The 17,333-nt window shown below is 30.9% G+C and overlaps 1 protein-coding gene across 4 annotated transcripts in view; it reads right to left on the reverse strand.

The window, feature by feature from the left end:
- Nucleotides 1–14,722, reverse strand: part of LOC143246257 (ras-related protein M-Ras-like) — a 44,638-nt gene extending 29,916 nt beyond the window's left edge. Inside the window, exons 1-3 of one of the 4 annotated variants that reach the window (XM_076492681.1) lie at nt 14,439–14,722; nt 2,585–2,640; nt 1,805–2,335 (exon numbers count right to left, since the gene is read on the reverse strand). In XM_076492681.1, coding sequence (XP_076348796.1) covers nt 1,805–1,991 — 187 coding nt within the window. In that variant the 5' untranslated portion in view covers nt 1,992–2,335; nt 2,585–2,640; nt 14,439–14,722. Of the gene's footprint in view, nt 1–1,804; nt 2,641–13,934; nt 13,954–14,214; nt 14,247–14,438 lie in introns of those variants that run through there. The other 3 variants (XM_076492677.1, XM_076492678.1, XM_076492679.1) reach the window with 3 other exon arrangements.
- Between the last annotated feature and the right edge of the window lie 2,611 nt (nt 14,723–17,333).

The raw sequence follows: 17,333 nt of genomic DNA on the forward strand, positions 1-17,333 counted from the left end.
ATGAGAACTTACCCTGACAGAGCTTATATGGAGTGTGAAGGATGGCAAACCAGCAAGTGATAGCAAGAAGAGAAAGAAACTGGCCAAATGATGTGCATATACATAACAAAAGTGTGAGGTGTATTTTACATATCAGCCTGTACAATCTCCTCTTGAAGGAGTTCCATGAGATAAGAAGGCAAGGAGTCTATAACTCTCTCTGACATTGCTAGTTAAGACATTTATAACTAACAGAAATAATATGTCCTAAACTACATAAAGAAGATTGTCTGTTTTGTTTTAGCAGTCAAAGACCATAGTTGAGACTGTTAAGATAAATAATGTAACAGTCTGTCATATTCTGCAGTAATTCTAAAGAATAAAGGGTATATTTGTTTTAGTTCTTATATTTTACTTTCAAATTAACTGTACATTGAGGATTTTGCTACAGTTTGTGTCAGTATAGTGAAAATAGAAGAAACATAAGATCTTGAAAAAAAAAACTATTCACAAAGTTCCAGAAGTTATGTAATTAAAACATGATACTATAAAAAAGTACTAGTTTTATTACTAACATGAGATCACCTTTTACTCAGACAGACTAAATAAAGTATTTATAAATTCATAGACAAATCTTTAGTAAAAACATTTTATTAAAAAATCTGAGTTTTGGGGTACAAGATACTTGTTTCATTTACTAAAAGCTTGGTAAATGTCATGAAGATATACTTAGTACTTTCAGACTTACAGTATGTATAATTTCACAATTAAAAAGTCAATTAAACTGACCATCCAAGTGTGTATATGTATAATAACAAATGGTCAAAGTAAAAAATCAAAACTCTCCAAAACCAATGTTAAATATTTCAAAGTATTCTCAAGACAGCTGGTATGAATATTAAAACTTTAATTAAAATAAGATACAGAACAATGTTGACCTTCTTAGGTAATCTTCAGGTTAACAAAGAAGGTCACCTAAGAAGGTCAAAACATTGTTCTGTACTTTATTTTAATTAAAGTTTTAATACACCCATGCTAGCCATTTTACTTCAAGTGGTTTGTCATCAACATGTATCTCAAGATATGTTCTTCATGAGACAAATGTCATTCAAATACAACACTAGCCAACAACCATTCTGTAAATAAAGGTATGAATGTTACCACGAGAACACTAAGATACACCTTAGCATGATATGGCCTCATCAGGTGTGTAGTTGTTTGACAAAAGCTGCTGACAAAAAATAACCAAACTATACGATTGAAATGAGCATAACTGGAGGTACGAACCTTATACATGAATGCAAGTTTGGAAATAGTGATTGACAGATGATTCAAAGGTTGAGAAAAGAATAATATTATAGTCAATGTACAATATTTAGATTGAGGAATAGAGAAGTTGTTTTGACTTATATAAAAACTCAGAAAGTTGAAATATGGATAACAACTTGACTATATTGTAAGGAGAAATACAGGTAAAATATTTTATAATCTAACATTGTTAATACTGTATGGTAGCACAAAAAAATGTAATTCTATATGTAAAGTAAGCTACAGGTTTCCACAAAAATACTAGTGTACTGTGCAACTTACTTATTTCTGTATTTTCTATAGTTATATTTTGTGGCATTAGTGAAATAACCATCTAGTCTGCACTATTTGTAGTTTGTAGACCCTATATTGTTATGATCTTTAAAATGTTTCAATTTTCTGAAAACAACATTACATGAGGTCTTACTCTATTAAGAAACATATACCAAATTAATGGAAACAATAAATTAAATATGATGTACGAAAAGTTGCGACAGCATAAAGAAAAAGTACTTACCATCAAGTACACACCACTCGCCATCTATTTCAGTGTGCTGTATATACGAGTCTTCTATGGTTGGATCATAGTCGGTCACAAACAGTTTTTGAAAAAACTGGATGGTTAGTGCAGATTTTCCAACACCTCCATCACCAACCACAACAAGAATGTAAGTTATAAGATTTTCATTTGGGGCTTTGGACATGATAAACAATTGAGATTTAGTCAGTCAACTTTTTTTTCCACTTAGTAAAGGCACAACATAAAGTGAATGTTGACAAGGTAAACAACAAGGATAAGCTTACACTCTCTTTCAGCCTGTTATTAATCATATCTTAACATGATAAGTATCTTGTGACTACACTGCAGGATAAGTGCTTCAGCTTCCTGCTTTCGTTTTCATAAATCACCTTTCTTGAATAAAAGCTATTCCTTAAGCTAAAAACTGATAATTTTCTTTTCTCCCCAAATAAATATCACACCTACTGACTCTTCAACACATTTTCTTCTGATAAATGCTTTACAGTTCTCATACTACAGTTCATCTTTCTAATGTAAAAATGAATATAATGTTTAGTGTTAGTAGCATATACAATACCTTACGAGATATTCTGTGGACCAACCAATTTAACGTTAAATTTTTTTAACATAAAATACAGTTGAGACCTTTTAAACTGAATATAGAAAAGCTTTGTGAATACATTATGACTCTATGATATTTCACAACATATGTAAAGCCCAGACACAATCAGAAATACTTGAGGCATAAAAGAGAAAGTTATCAACAAATGCTCTGACCAGAAAGTTTATCTCAACTGCAATCTAACTTCCACTGAAGAAATATTCTTGACGACCTGAAAAAAAAGCAATAACGATATACTCTTTTGTTTTTCATTTTTATTTAAATAATAATAATATATACCCACATGTAATGTGACCATTTTTCAGATACACAAAAATTTCTAAATGATTCTAATATATTTTCAGACTGTAAACTTAGGAATTATGGGCTATAACAACAAGGCTAATATATATACTGAACAATATTAATCAATGATGAAAGTTCAAAGAGATGTACTTCAGAATAAAAAAACAATCCATAACAATAAGCATTTATTGAATTTATTTACACTAATTCTGAAAGAAAAAATGGAATGCCAAAGGAGTTTTATAAAAAGTATCTGTAATGTAAAATACAGCAAACACGGACACATAGAATGATATATACCTGGCTTCAGGTTATTGGACAATATCCATAATCACTATCTTACCAAAACAGTTGTTTAAATTATTACTAATACACTATGTGTGTTATAACCTTGCAAGCCTGATGAATCCTGATACTAGACAAAAGGTCTTGCCAACACTAGGTTAACAGATAATAATGTGGTTGAAATATTATATTCTTTATATTCACAAGTTTTTATCAAATACAAAAATGTTCACATATATCTACCCTATTCTTAAAGCCATTTACTAGATATTTTTAGAAAAAATAATGGTATTGGTTGTTAGATGCTTATTGCTATAATTAACATGTTGAAATACTGAAAAAATGTGTTCTAATGTTGAGAAAAACAAAAATTCAAGTGAGATGGAAAGGGCAATAGACCTCAACCTGATTATTATGTACTTTCTGCACCATCATGTCATTTCTTCATAAGTTTTATCAAATAGTGTTTATAGACTTTTAAGTCAATATTGTCATTGCATCCTAGTGACTGTATGAATAACAAATGTGTGTGACTATGATTTCAACTTCATGTCAAATGTTTTCAACTATGACAATGTGATAGATATGTATTCAAATTTTTGTTTTTCTCATAAAAAATCACAAGAATTATGCCCAGTTCATGAAGAAAAATTGAAAAGATATCAGCATTTTACTGGGGTTACATGTGCAGTTAAGGAAAACTTATGCAACATATGAACTATATGATTCAAGCATACACATCCCTAGGTTAGTGCTGCTGACCAAAAAGAGGGTAACAAAAAGCAGCACCCTTCCATACACAGAATTAACAGGCTTCTCTACACCAAATTGTAAAATTAACCCTCCCAGTTATAATGCTACCAAATCAGTATACTGTTGTAAGCTATGCTTTTTACAATTTATATGTTTTCATTCTGTTTCTTATAAATTTAACAGAAGTTAGCCTCAAAAATATATATTAGCAAACTGTAAAGTAGAGTACATTAGATGTAGGTATGGAAAGTGGTTTCTGAATATTCATTGATTGGTCTTCAGCCCCATAAGATTCAAAAATATAAAAATATGGCTTCAAAATATCAATGACAAAATTATAGAGAATACTTTACATTACATTTTATAGTTCAGGTGACAAAAACAGCCAGAAGAGGAGATGGCTCAAAAACAAATATCTAAATTCTCACAGTAGGGAAATTTGAGGTCATTTTTAAATATTTCCTTATACAATTAAGAATTAAACTTATACAGTATTAAAATATGGTTTAGTATCTATATGTTGTCAAGTTTGTTCATATGCCATGATAATTATACAGTTTAATTAAATTTTGAATATAACTCACTAAAATGTTGTGACATGCACAGTTTGACCTGCCTGCATGCTTAGAGTTAATCACACATACACCTACCTAACGTACAATCAGTCACATAGCCACATTCACATTCTCTTCAAGAGTATGGGAGTCACTAGTTTCCCATATTTCATGTTACTGCCAATTTTCACAGTGATATTCATTTATAAACTGAAGCAAGAACTCAAAACTATCACATCAAACATTTATAATTCTGTGAAAACAAAGCTGCAATACCAGAGAAGGCATTTAGTCAAAACTCTAAAGATATGATTTACTATAAATCAATACTGGTACAGTTGGTACCAACTGTAAACCCTGTACAGGAATAATGAGATAGTCAGATCAAATACTATGAAAACATCAACTTCTCACAGAAAACAAACAAACAAAGTATTGGTTAGACAAAAACACAAAAGAATATAATATGAGGATCACCAAGCAAAATACTTTAATTAGACAACTCTTAATTCAGAACAGACAAAATAAATCACAAGACAAAACATGTTACAATTGCAACTTAAAAAGACATACTGTCAGAAACTGCATATAAAAGCATTTAGGAAATAGGAGAAGACAAAATAAAACTACTATTATATATAGAAAATAGGGTTCATATAGACCTGATCATATTTTAGTATTTTTTTCAGATTTTTCAGGTAATGTTTTTGTTCATATCAATTCATATCTTGCTTTAAAATACAAATAAAAATTACACAAAATTAATCATTATGATGCACCACTGGCTTCATTTCCAAGTTATACACTGATATGACTGTTTACATTGCATCTGGATTTGAATTTTTTATATAAAGTTTCATATTATAACTTGAAATCCTTTACAAAAATGTTTCCTCCTTATGCAAATTTATTTACTCAACAACGTCATTCACACTCACAGTAATTTCTTTAAGAACCTGCTCCTGGCCTAAATAACTGATTCAATTATAAATCAGACCAGTTTAATTTGTTTTATAAATTCTGATTGTGTATTTGTGTGTGTTATGTCATTTGTAACAGTTCATTTATTGTAGTCTTGCAATTTTTGTCTAAGTTATGGAAATGAATCCAGCTTGTTGCTGTGTATGCCAACAATAGTTTTTGTAGTGAAACTTACTACTGGTGTTCTCAATCACATATAAGTTTGACTGTAACAGTGATTATTACTGAAAGCATCCATTTGATTTGAATTAAAAACATAGCATAATTTCCAAACTGTCTTATTAAATACTTTGCATTGAGTTTCTTTTCATTTTTGGGCTAAAGATTGAGATATATGACAGATATATTTCTTTAAAAATATTAAAATAAAAATTTTTTTTTTCTAGGTGTGGATGCTTTCTGACAATCTTTAAAGGTCTAATTTTAAGTGAAATTCAACATTATATCCTAAATCCAGACCCCTAGCTTGATTGAAATTGGGGCAGTGTGGAGTTAAATTGAAAAGGCATATGTGTGTGCAGCTTTTATTCTACTTCAGGACTAGATAATTCAACACCTTTTTATTAAAATTCAGAAGAACTCCCATACTATCATCTTGGATGCTGTTACCACGTAAGGTAAATATCTATTAAAGAAACTGAAATAAATAGAAATGATAGGTAGTTATTTCACTTAAGCTTATAGTGATACCTGACAAAAATGGCAACTCCTGTATGTAAATTGAGAAGTGATGTTTTCAACACTGCTATTTGTGTACTGTGCAGTATTTCTCCACTACTGGAGAAAGAGAAAATACACACTGTATGTAGGCAAATGTTTGCTGAGTTAATCATTTGCAAGTACATGTGAGCATAGCCTGCAATACAAATATTCTATTCATCAGTGCTATAACATGCAAGTCAGTTTGCCAAGCAGGATTTTAGAGGAAGGATGTCATAGATTTTGAATTGCACAGCATAGGCTGTTTTAATGTGGTGTGGAAGGTTGTCAAACATAAAGAACATGGGTGGGCAGCTCACCCCTCTGAAACAGTAAAGCTAGGGCAATGTAAATTGAAGGAATCTATGAGTTTCAAATGACTAGTGCTTTAAATTTTTATTGTATATTATAATACTCATCAGCATTCTTTATTTTCAAACAAGTGCTGTAATTTTACATAAAAATTAACCTTTAAAATTTTCAGAAAAATAGCTTGCATTATAAACCAAAATATTTAGATTCCAAAGGTGAGACAAAACATTAATAAAATGAAAGTAATATACTGAATTTTTAAATAAATATTTGCAACTAAACCTTTGTGTTTGCATTTATTCATCATACTTACATTTAATTATCAAAATGGCAAAAATTTAAGTTAATTTGTTAACATTAATGTTTTGTTGTTTTTTATTTTGCTTTTTCAACCTAGAAAACCAAAATGTTATTAAAACAGTTATTAACTCTGTTTGTAAACAAGTAAATGTTTGTATTGTTGGCTATACAGAATTCTGGAAATGATATGACATACTAAGCACAAATTCTCAAGAATTCATTGTGAGTACTTTTTAAAATACCTAATGAGGTGTATGTCACAAAATCAATTCAATTTTAAACAAATTAAGATCCATCAAAATAAAGCTTAAAAATAGATTATTTGTTTCACACAAAATTCAAATACAGTTCTGGCAAAGATTAAAAAGTTACTTTTCATTATAAGACTGTTACTAAGTAGCATTCAAATTTACAAACTTCCAAAACTTTTCCAGGTCTTTACAAACCATATATGATGAATTTGCTATTGATAATAAATAAGAAACTGGTATATTGAGGATAAGAACACTCCATCTGTTGCAACTGAAATAAGAAGTGAACTATTCAAAGAAATACAGCATCGAATTTAAGCCAAGTAACATGTTTATTTACTCTGAAAGGTGGGAAAGTGCTTACATGGATGAAACAAAAAAGCATTTGTTTTAAATATATTTCAAGTAATAAAATGGTATAAAACATCCTCATGGTTCTTGGATGATTTCATATTCAATAAAATGTTAGTTGACATAGCAGAAGAGTGAATATCAGAAAGAAAATTCATACAAGAATCTAGATGCGATATCAGACTAGCTTTAAACAGTTTCTCAGTCTATGAACAGAAAATTTCTGTGGACTACATGACAATTATACTAACACGGGTTGAAATTCCTGTGACAATGATGAAAGTGTGAAATAAGGTAGGCAAACTACTTGAAGTGCAACAGAGCAGGTCTTCATCCAAGAATATTCATCATGATCATCTTTAGAAAGACATTGGAAGGAGAACAATAAAATGGATAACTTCAGATAAGACTTTGCCATAGACACACAAAACTGATTAAGAACCTGAAGTTCCTACTGAGACCCTTCTAGGATAACACCAGGTAAGAAGACATCAGTAGATTCCCTCAACCATCCACTTTAAAATCCTCCCAGTAACAAGACAGCAAGTGTTGATAAAACAAAAGGTCATCCCATCTTTGTACTATACATCACAGAAAATAAAACTACCAAAATGTGTGACAAAACATTATGAGTAAGTTCTTAGAAAGGAAATAAAGAATGTACAGTAGAATGTCAACACATTATACCTATTATATCCAGTGAAAGAAAATGAAAAAGGTTTCTTCATTGATCAATTTTGATTGTGCTTCATTTTACACGATTAATGATTCTAGTGCTTATGTTTATGAATGTAATGTTGTTAATTATCAAGAGATGAACTTTTACATAAGTTTTTTTGTTTTGTTTTTTGTGAGTAGCAGAATTAATCAAAGGATTTTACAATCCAGGAAGCAGACAGTTTGTAGATATGTGTTTAATCTTAGGCATTTGTAATGTCTTTAACAATGTACAGAACTTTCTTAAATGTGTAGGAAGTGACTAGAGTGATAAAAAACTGAAATTAGGTAGCACTAGATTAGACTGTTGATTGATTACAAAGTTTATCATTTAGGTTCAATAATTTCTGTGTATGTGTTTTTAAAAAAGTACCAGAAACATGAGAAGTATACAAGAAACTAGTATCTAAATAATCTCTAATTAATTACTATTTAAGCCTATTATTAGTTATGTGAAACTTTTCCAAGTTTCACATGTAGGTCCTGTGGTAAAAGAATTAAAACTTTCATTATCATTAAGTGGACTGGATTTTGAACTCTGTTTTACTGAATAATCTAAAAGCAGCAGCACAACAAAAGAAGCCATTACATGACAGTAACATATAACTTGTTGATTCACTTAGAAAATCACATTCACTAAACATTTTAAAGCAAAAACCCTTTACATTAAAATATTTACCAAATGCTCCCTTAAAATATTTTAAACTTACTGCACCTACCATATCTGAAGTATCAACCATTACAACAATATCATAGCTCAAAACCTAGGTCTTTCATTCCATAGCCAGGAATGTTAACTATTACGAGATGCTAAACCTAGAAAAATTATGCAAATTATTGTTACAATAGTTGCATTTAGGCTCTATTCCTATATCTTCTTGTCATGTCCACCTATCCCTAGATGGTTTCCATTCAGTGCTTTGCACATCTTATTCATGTCCCCTGACTACAAGATCTTGCAAAGACAAGTAGATAATGCTTTATCTGCCTCTCACCATAATTGCATCCAGTGGGTCTGCTGGAATACCCTCATTTCACCATATTGGTCTCAGGCCTGCCAACCTGGAGATGTAGGTAAATGAGAGTTTTTCATATGCTCTAGCTTTTACCATGCCTATGGGGAGATGCTTAGCTGGTACAGTGCCCATGTTTGTGTGTGGAAACTCTCAACAGCAACATCTCCATAGTTTTTCACACATGGTCTACAACAGAGTCCAGTAAGTAAGTTAAAATGCAAAAGTTATTCTGAAATAATATCAGGGGCTTCTTTACTTCCACATGCAGAAAATATCTGTAGTGTTGTGTGTGTGGAAAGAGTGGTAGTAGCAAAAACAGTAACATTTAGGTTCTACAAAGATACTCAAAAATTTGGTGGTTGCAACATCACTTCAAGTAAATATGTAATAATGATATGGCAAATGACTTTATAACAACACTGGTGTTACAGAAAATGTGTAAAATGTTGTATTTGTACTACACTTGGTTACTAATGAAGTGAAAAATGTGAATTATTCAAACACCATAGTTGCCACAACTTTTAAAAACATAAGACCGCAACAAATAAGCATGTCATAAAGCTTATTTAGCTTCTATATTTAAACACTTGTCTATCAATATCAATAAGATTGAGAAAAACATTTTAATCCAATTCAGTAATGACTATGAAGTAATGTGTTCAAAACAGGCATAATGCCTGTATAAATAATGAACAACTGAACTTGAATCCATATATCACAACTCAAATGAAAGCCAAGATGGACTGGATAAAAAGATATTTAACTTCTTAATATATTATTATTTTTAAAGGAAATTACTATTTACTGGATAAATAAGTGTACTGCTTTGGTGTACTTACATTTTTAAAAAGTTTTATGATCATGTGCTATACACAAGGTTAGCTAAGAGAATCACATCAGTAATGTTTTGTAAAAACTAGCTAATTGAATTGCAGGAAGGTTAGAAGGGAAAAATCAAAAGATTGTTATTTTTGGAGCCCAATCAAACTGGACCCTTGTTAATATTGCAGTGCCTAAGGAATCAGTGCATAGTATGTTTGTTTTTTCTTATTCAATTTGATTTTAAAGCAAAGTATACTGACAATATTAAGCTCTTAGATATTTCTACTACTGAATTAGGTTATTACAATTTGGATCACATTTAAAAGAGATTGGAACATGCTCACTAAAGTGACCAATGAAAAGAATCTTTGCACAATCATACGTATCTTATTCAAAACATCAAAGCAGTGCTTCACTGCTATTAATAAAGCTGGGTTATTGATTCAGTTATTCCATACACTTATTGAGTTCAAATGGACTGATTAATCAAAATTACAATTAAATTGATTGTTGTCAAGAAAATAATTACCAAATCAAAATTAGTTTTTAATTATTACTGTTTTAATTATTCCAAATAATCAACAGAAAAAATAACATAATAATTTCTAATTATTCTTTCTGATTCATTAAAGGTTATTCACCTTAATCTGTAAGTTTCTTGACTCACAACAATAATTATCTAATTAAAATTTGTATTGACAATTATCATTATTTTTTATTATTTCAACTACGTAAGTCTCATATAAGAATAATTAATTAAAAGTAGTTGATTCATGGGCTCAATAACTACTCAATTATTAAATTTCACTTATTGCCTAGCTTTAGCAAGAAGTAAACTTAATATAATTTTACAGTATACTAATAAACCCATGAGTGCATGGCCCACATTTATAGAGACACTGTAATGCAAGTTTAAATTTCAACTACTGTTTTACATTTTTCACTTCAATTGTCACTATAATGAAAGTTTAATTTCTTTAACTGTGTTACAAATGATAATTATTAGGCCTACTTATTTATGTGTTCTAATGTGAATCAATACCAAATTTAGATCCACTTTCAGAGAATTCACATATTTATTTTTGTGTGTGTGTGAAATATCCACATTCCCTAAGGGGTTGGGTGAAAAGGTTTACTTTTATACAAACCTCATGACTGAGATGATTCACAGAGTCTGTGCAACCTGAGGTTTAGGAGGAGTTACATGATGCACACAGACACTAAAACTTATTACACATATTTCTAAACATACTGATTACAAATCAGAAAGTAGAATTATCTCAATACCAATCCTTTTTATGCCTCACTTGAAATATTACCATATGCACAGTTTTGGTCTCCTCATATGAGACACTGACTTTTCGAAAAAAAAGTTCACAGGAGGGCTACTAGACTGATTCAAGAGATGAAAAAGTTATCATTCAGGAATGGGCTAAATATCTCTTATTTCCTCTTGCAAATATATATATATATATATATATATACACAAACTAACAGATAATCTTACTGAATTTTAAAAGATGATCTTGGATAAAAGCATCAACGTCTTTGTGTTGCATTCTGAAGATAATAACAAGATTTGAAATATGGGTAGGGGACGATAAAGCTCCTCTAAAACACTCCCCTTCGAAATTCAAAACCTGAAGTGGGTTATTATATTACTCCTCCATTCTGCCAGGATTGCTAATGTCAATATATTTCTGTTGGTTTTTCATTCATCACTTAACCAGACAATATACCATTGCTTGATTGGATTTCTTGCTCAACATGCACTTGTTTTTAGTGTTTAAAAATTGTTTAACTAATGTTTACATGTTAATAACCACTTACCAGGATTATTAAACATGTTTGTATTGCACTACTTGAAACTACTGTAGACAACCTATTTGTTATGTTACAGTTGCAGAATGAGAATGTGACAATATGCACATATATCTTATAGACCCCCAACCACCACCTATCAAGAGACAAAATTGAATTAAATCATTAGATATTAGAACAAGAGAACACAATTTTAAGATTTGAAAAAGAAGGTGGATGTCTAATGAAATGAATTGCCATCTGTAGCAGTGGAGGAAAACATTTTACAGAAGAACAGGGTGGATTTAAATTTTTAATTCACTTGAAAGTGGATTTGCAAGGACAGTTTTCAAGCACCAAACAGTCAACAGGCCATGATTTTAGAAATACATGTATTATGATGATGGTTTTCAATTAATCTTTTATAAACTGGATTTAACTAAGTTTCAATAAAGTAAACTTATTTTCCTTGGGTTTTAGTGAACCAAAGACAAAAATTCAAGAAATGTAAGTTTATAAAAACCACATAAATTCAACACTTGTAACAAAAATACAGAACCTTTGTAAGGCTAAGCATGGCCAATTGGTTAGAGCACTCAACTCACAATCTATTAGTCATGGGTTCAAATCCCTGTCACACCAAACATGCTTGTCCTTTCAGCTGTGGGATCATTATAATGTGATAGTCAATCTTACTATTTGTTGGTAAAGGGGTAGCCCAAGAGTTGGCAGTGGGTGGTGATGTTTAGCTGCCTTCCCTCTAGTCTTACACTGCTAAATTATGAGCAGCTAGTACAGTTAGCCCTTGCATAGCTTTGTGTGATATTTAAAAACAACAACAACAGAACCTTCACAACATAAGGAAAACTAGAAGATGTGACCTTCATGAGCCAGATAAAATAATTTATATAAACCACCTATAAGCAACTCAGGCAATACACTTAACACTAACTATAAAATAATAGTAAGTTGTGAGTAGAAAAAGCTATGTACTTAAAAGCAAGTCTAAAGATCAGTCTGATTATCAGTAATGAAATACACTCGTCTCATATCTCTATTTACAAATATTAGAATGCAGTTTCATCAGTTGGGTACCCTCAATGTTAAAAGTATTTTCAATCATAATTTTTTATATAAGGAATGGAAACTAAAAACTTTACTAGCACAGAATGGAAATTTTAATGCAAGTACACGAACTATACCAACAAAAAAACACTATGCATGAGACACTGCTAAAACACACAAAACAATATACACAAGAAATTCTTGTGGGTGTTATACATGTACATGAAATGTACAACAACAAAAACATGAGCATGAGAAATTGTTGTGACTGTTATACATGTATATGTGATAACCTGTTTACACCCATTATTCCTTGAGTGTAGGATCATTTGTCACAACAGGCAGTGAACAAAATGCATCATATGAAACACTCAAACTTCTGGTGCAAACATTCTTTAATTTTTGCACAACACTTCTTTAAATTATACAATACATACAATTTGTATAAAATGTATCTAATTTTTAAAGTTATTACAAGATATTTAGCACTATTTAACAATCATATTATTTAACACAACAGATTCACACGAGTTTTTACAATTTAAACATGATTAATATCTCTATTATTAACTCAAGAGTAAGTGATGTTTTTAATTAAAAAATTGTAACAGTCATGCCCTGCATCAATCTCATTGTTTTGACATTCTCAGAGTTTTAATTGATTAATGTTTATAATTGTGAATTTCCCTTATAAAGGGGGTATGGGAAGTGATCACAATTATTTTTAAAATCAGTTAAAAGACACTGAAATATAGTTTTGGAAGTCACAACATATCCCCTTTTGCCAATAGGTCTTCTGTTATTTCTTTATTTTTAATGGTTATTTTTAAACTACGTATTTATTGACCTATAAAGTTTAGGCATGCAATTAATAAGTAGACATTTATATTTCTGACTATTGCTGTAAAGTTTAATGTGTTCTGTATCTATAATATCAAAAATTATCATCAGAATAAAGAAATGAAAAACAACTTATTGTAATGCAGATACTCAAAAATTTAGATGAATAAATTTACTTTTTCATTTTATTCAAAGAATCTGTTTTGTCCCAGTCTTAAAATAATGATTTTTCTGATAGTGTAAGCACCAAACCAAACTGTATTGCAGTAACTTTAATAAGTTTCAGATGTGTATACTTCACTGTCATTCACTATTTTATGTTTATTCAGTGGTATTTAATACAGAATTTGAAGGATCATTGAAAAATCTGAGGCTTTAGAATTTATATAAAGCTTATTTCACAAATATTTAATGTATTCCTAATGTACATATAAGAAGCATCAACAGTTAGTGTAAAAATAACATATCAAGTACCTCTTTAGAATTAAATTGGCAATATACATGGGCATCAATTGTTGAAGAAATGAAATACATACACTACTAGTACTACCGTATACTATAAAATGTAAATATGCAAGTATAATGTGCACATGCAGAAAGAATACTGTTGATGATAATTTAAACTATATATTAAGAGTTAGTAAGACGTTTTGAGGGCAAAATAAAATACATCATTGAGAACATATAGAAATAATCATTCGAATTTTTCATGAAACAAATTAACTAAGCTACAAAGTTTCCACTTCAATAGTACTTGTTGCTGATGTATCATCGACCGCTCAATCAACACAAGGACAATTTAACAATACTTTTAAATATAAGTCACAGAGAAATATATATTATATTTGTATATGAAATTTCTTGCTAATTATTACTAAACATATTCTACTGATAAAAAATACTATATACAAAAAATTATATTATCAAACGAATGATACATATGTCATTATCACTTATATAAATACGAACAGTTCTTACTTTACTGTAACGGTTTAGTACATATGCAAATCGAAAAAAGAAAGAAAAAAGTTGTAACCACTACAGGATAGCACCGCATACGCTTTTCATTTTTTGTTTCGTTAATTCCTCAAAATTTTCTCTTTAGGGTTGGAAGATACTTGTTTTCTAAATTGGAATCAGTAAAATCCGGAAAGTCGGTATTATTCTTTATACCTTGTGATTAAAATTTTCAAAAATATTATTTTGAACATTTATTTATTAAACTGTTTGTCTGTATACACCTCAAGCAGAAAAACGCTGCCTCTTATTTGCGCGACAAAAACTGGAGCATTTTTATTTAGATACCTTGAATATATGTATATGTGTTTCAAAAGGATAATGTATAAAACATATAAAAATAAAAAAAAAATGACTGGTTTTTGTTGGGTTTTTTTTGGGGGGGGGGTCGCAAAGTTACACAATGAGATATTTGGGTCTTGTTTACCACGGGAAATCAAGCTCAAAATTTTAAAGTTGAAAATTCGTAAACTTAACTTTGATGCACCATAGAAAATGTGACAGAAAATAAAAGATCAAAGCTAAAAATTATATAAAAAAACGCTTCAACTCTGATATCATAACCAGGATAATACTGAGTTATTTCTGTTCATATTTGGATTGCGACTGTGTTAAAACTCTCCCAGAAATAATAAATGTAAGAAACACAATAAACCAATAAACTATAAATATCATACAGAAGTAGCTATCTATCCATCGTAATGTCTATACAATCATTTATATAAATTTGACAACGTGCAATTGTAATAAAATGAATAAAAAATATTCAATATATAAGTTCATAGACTTGACACTTTACTAAAAACGCGCTAAAAAGAGACAGTTCGCATATTGTTTAATGGAAATAGGAATAAAAATAGTCACATAGAGAAATATCGTGTGTTGTAAAAAGAGGAGTGTTTTCATTTCCTACCCCCCATCCCCCCAATGGCACAGTGTTATGTGTGCGGACTTGCACCACTAGAAATTGGGTTTCGAAACCCGTGGTGGGTAGAGTACAGATATCCCATTGTGTAGCTTTGTGCTTAATTTGCATTAATTAATATTAGATCTGTAATTTTCTTTCCTGAATAATAACATCTTATGTTAATCGATAACACCGAAGAAATCATTTAAAGCCCCCCGCTGGTACAGCGGTATGTCTCCGGATTTACAACGCTAAAATCCGCGGTTCGATTCCCCTCGTTGGGCTGAGCAGATAGCCCGATGTGGCTTTGCTATAAGAAAAACACGCAAACACCCGACACCCCAGTAACACAGCAGTATGTCTGCAGACTTACAACATTAGAAACTCATTAGAAGCTCTAGTCTTACACTGCTAAATTAGCTCTTTTGTAGCTTTGCGTGAAATTAAAAAACAAACATTACTTTAATGAGTAAATTAGACAGAGTAATCGCTAGGTATTAAAAAAATTGGGGATGTTTTGGAATTTTCATCTTTTTAACATTATATAGATCATGGTTTTCTATTCTGATTTCTTAAGACACCAACTAGGTAATTCTGGACACTATCAAATAAATCGGGGCATGAGATCCCTGTGCCAGTGTCAAGCGACGCTTGTTTACTAACTAATAGGAAATACGTCAAACGTCAAAACATATTGCAAGATATCAATAAATGTAACTGAGTCGTAATCCGAGGATCGCGGGTTTGAATCCCCGTCACACCAAACATGCTCGCCCTTTTAGCCGTGGGTGCGTTATAATGTGACGGTCAATCCCACTATTCTTTGGTAAAAGAGTAGTCTAAGAGTTGGCGGTGGGTGGTGATGACTAGCTGCCTTCCCTCTAGTCTTACACTGCTAAATTAGGGAATACTAGTGCAGATAGCCCTCGTAACTTTGGGCGAAATTTAAAATAAACAAACCAACAAACTAATTGAGTCTGTACTAGGAAACTGATATTTTGGACAGAAAGTGTAATGCATAACGAAAAAAAAATCTTTATTTATGCAGCCTGTATGCTTCACCACTTAGAACGAGTAGTTTCATTTACTGGAGTTGTGAATTGATTGAAATGACTATGTCACATAAGAAGAAACTACGCTTTCTCCCTCCCCGACTCAAACTTAGATAATATATAATTTATTTTAAAATTATTGTGTTTTCAGGCTTTTGAGGTAGGTCACTGAAAGTTTGTTTGTAGATAAGACAGCCTGTGACATCCGGAAATAGAAAGTTATTTTTTCAATCGACAAACTGGATAACAGGAGCTGCCACGCCATAATGCTTAATTTACAGTTGACGATGATAATGTGTGTGAGATGCATTTGGAGGCAAGCCTGGCTTGGTTAGTACTAATATATTTTGTATTTAAAGCCACATTTCCTCCTCTATGATCAACTTAAGATGATTGTCAATGAATTTTTCTATTTTGGGGTGTAACTACGAGTCAGGGCCATTTTATCAATATACACTTCGATCGGTTTTGGGTGTTAAATATTTGTTTGTTGAAAATTAAGCAAAAAGCTACACAATGAATTATCTGTGATCTGCCCAAATATTGTATCAAAACTCGGTTTCTAACACCGTTAGTTCCCACACATATTCGAGGGCAAGTGCTGAATAAAGATTGTTTCACTTTGTTACACATTGTGTACAGTTACTTTCATTCTTAACAGCCAGTCAGCATCAAAGAATTCAGAATTTACTGCATAATGCATCTTTTGTCAAGCCTCCTTTTATTCTTCAGATCCTATCATATTACTCTTGGAGGAATCAAAGCGCCTTAGAATACCACATATGTTACAAAGTTTACGTGTAAATACCATATTCATCATAACATGCCTAATTTTTAACAGTCCGGTAAACACTGCATGAGTCACATTCACGTGTGCCCATAATTCTGGACATGAAG

This window comes from Tachypleus tridentatus, chromosome 3, assembly GCF_004210375.1.
Source record: "Tachypleus tridentatus isolate NWPU-2018 chromosome 3, ASM421037v1, whole genome shotgun sequence".
NCBI classification, from domain to species: domain Eukaryota; kingdom Metazoa; phylum Arthropoda; class Merostomata; order Xiphosura; family Limulidae; genus Tachypleus; species Tachypleus tridentatus.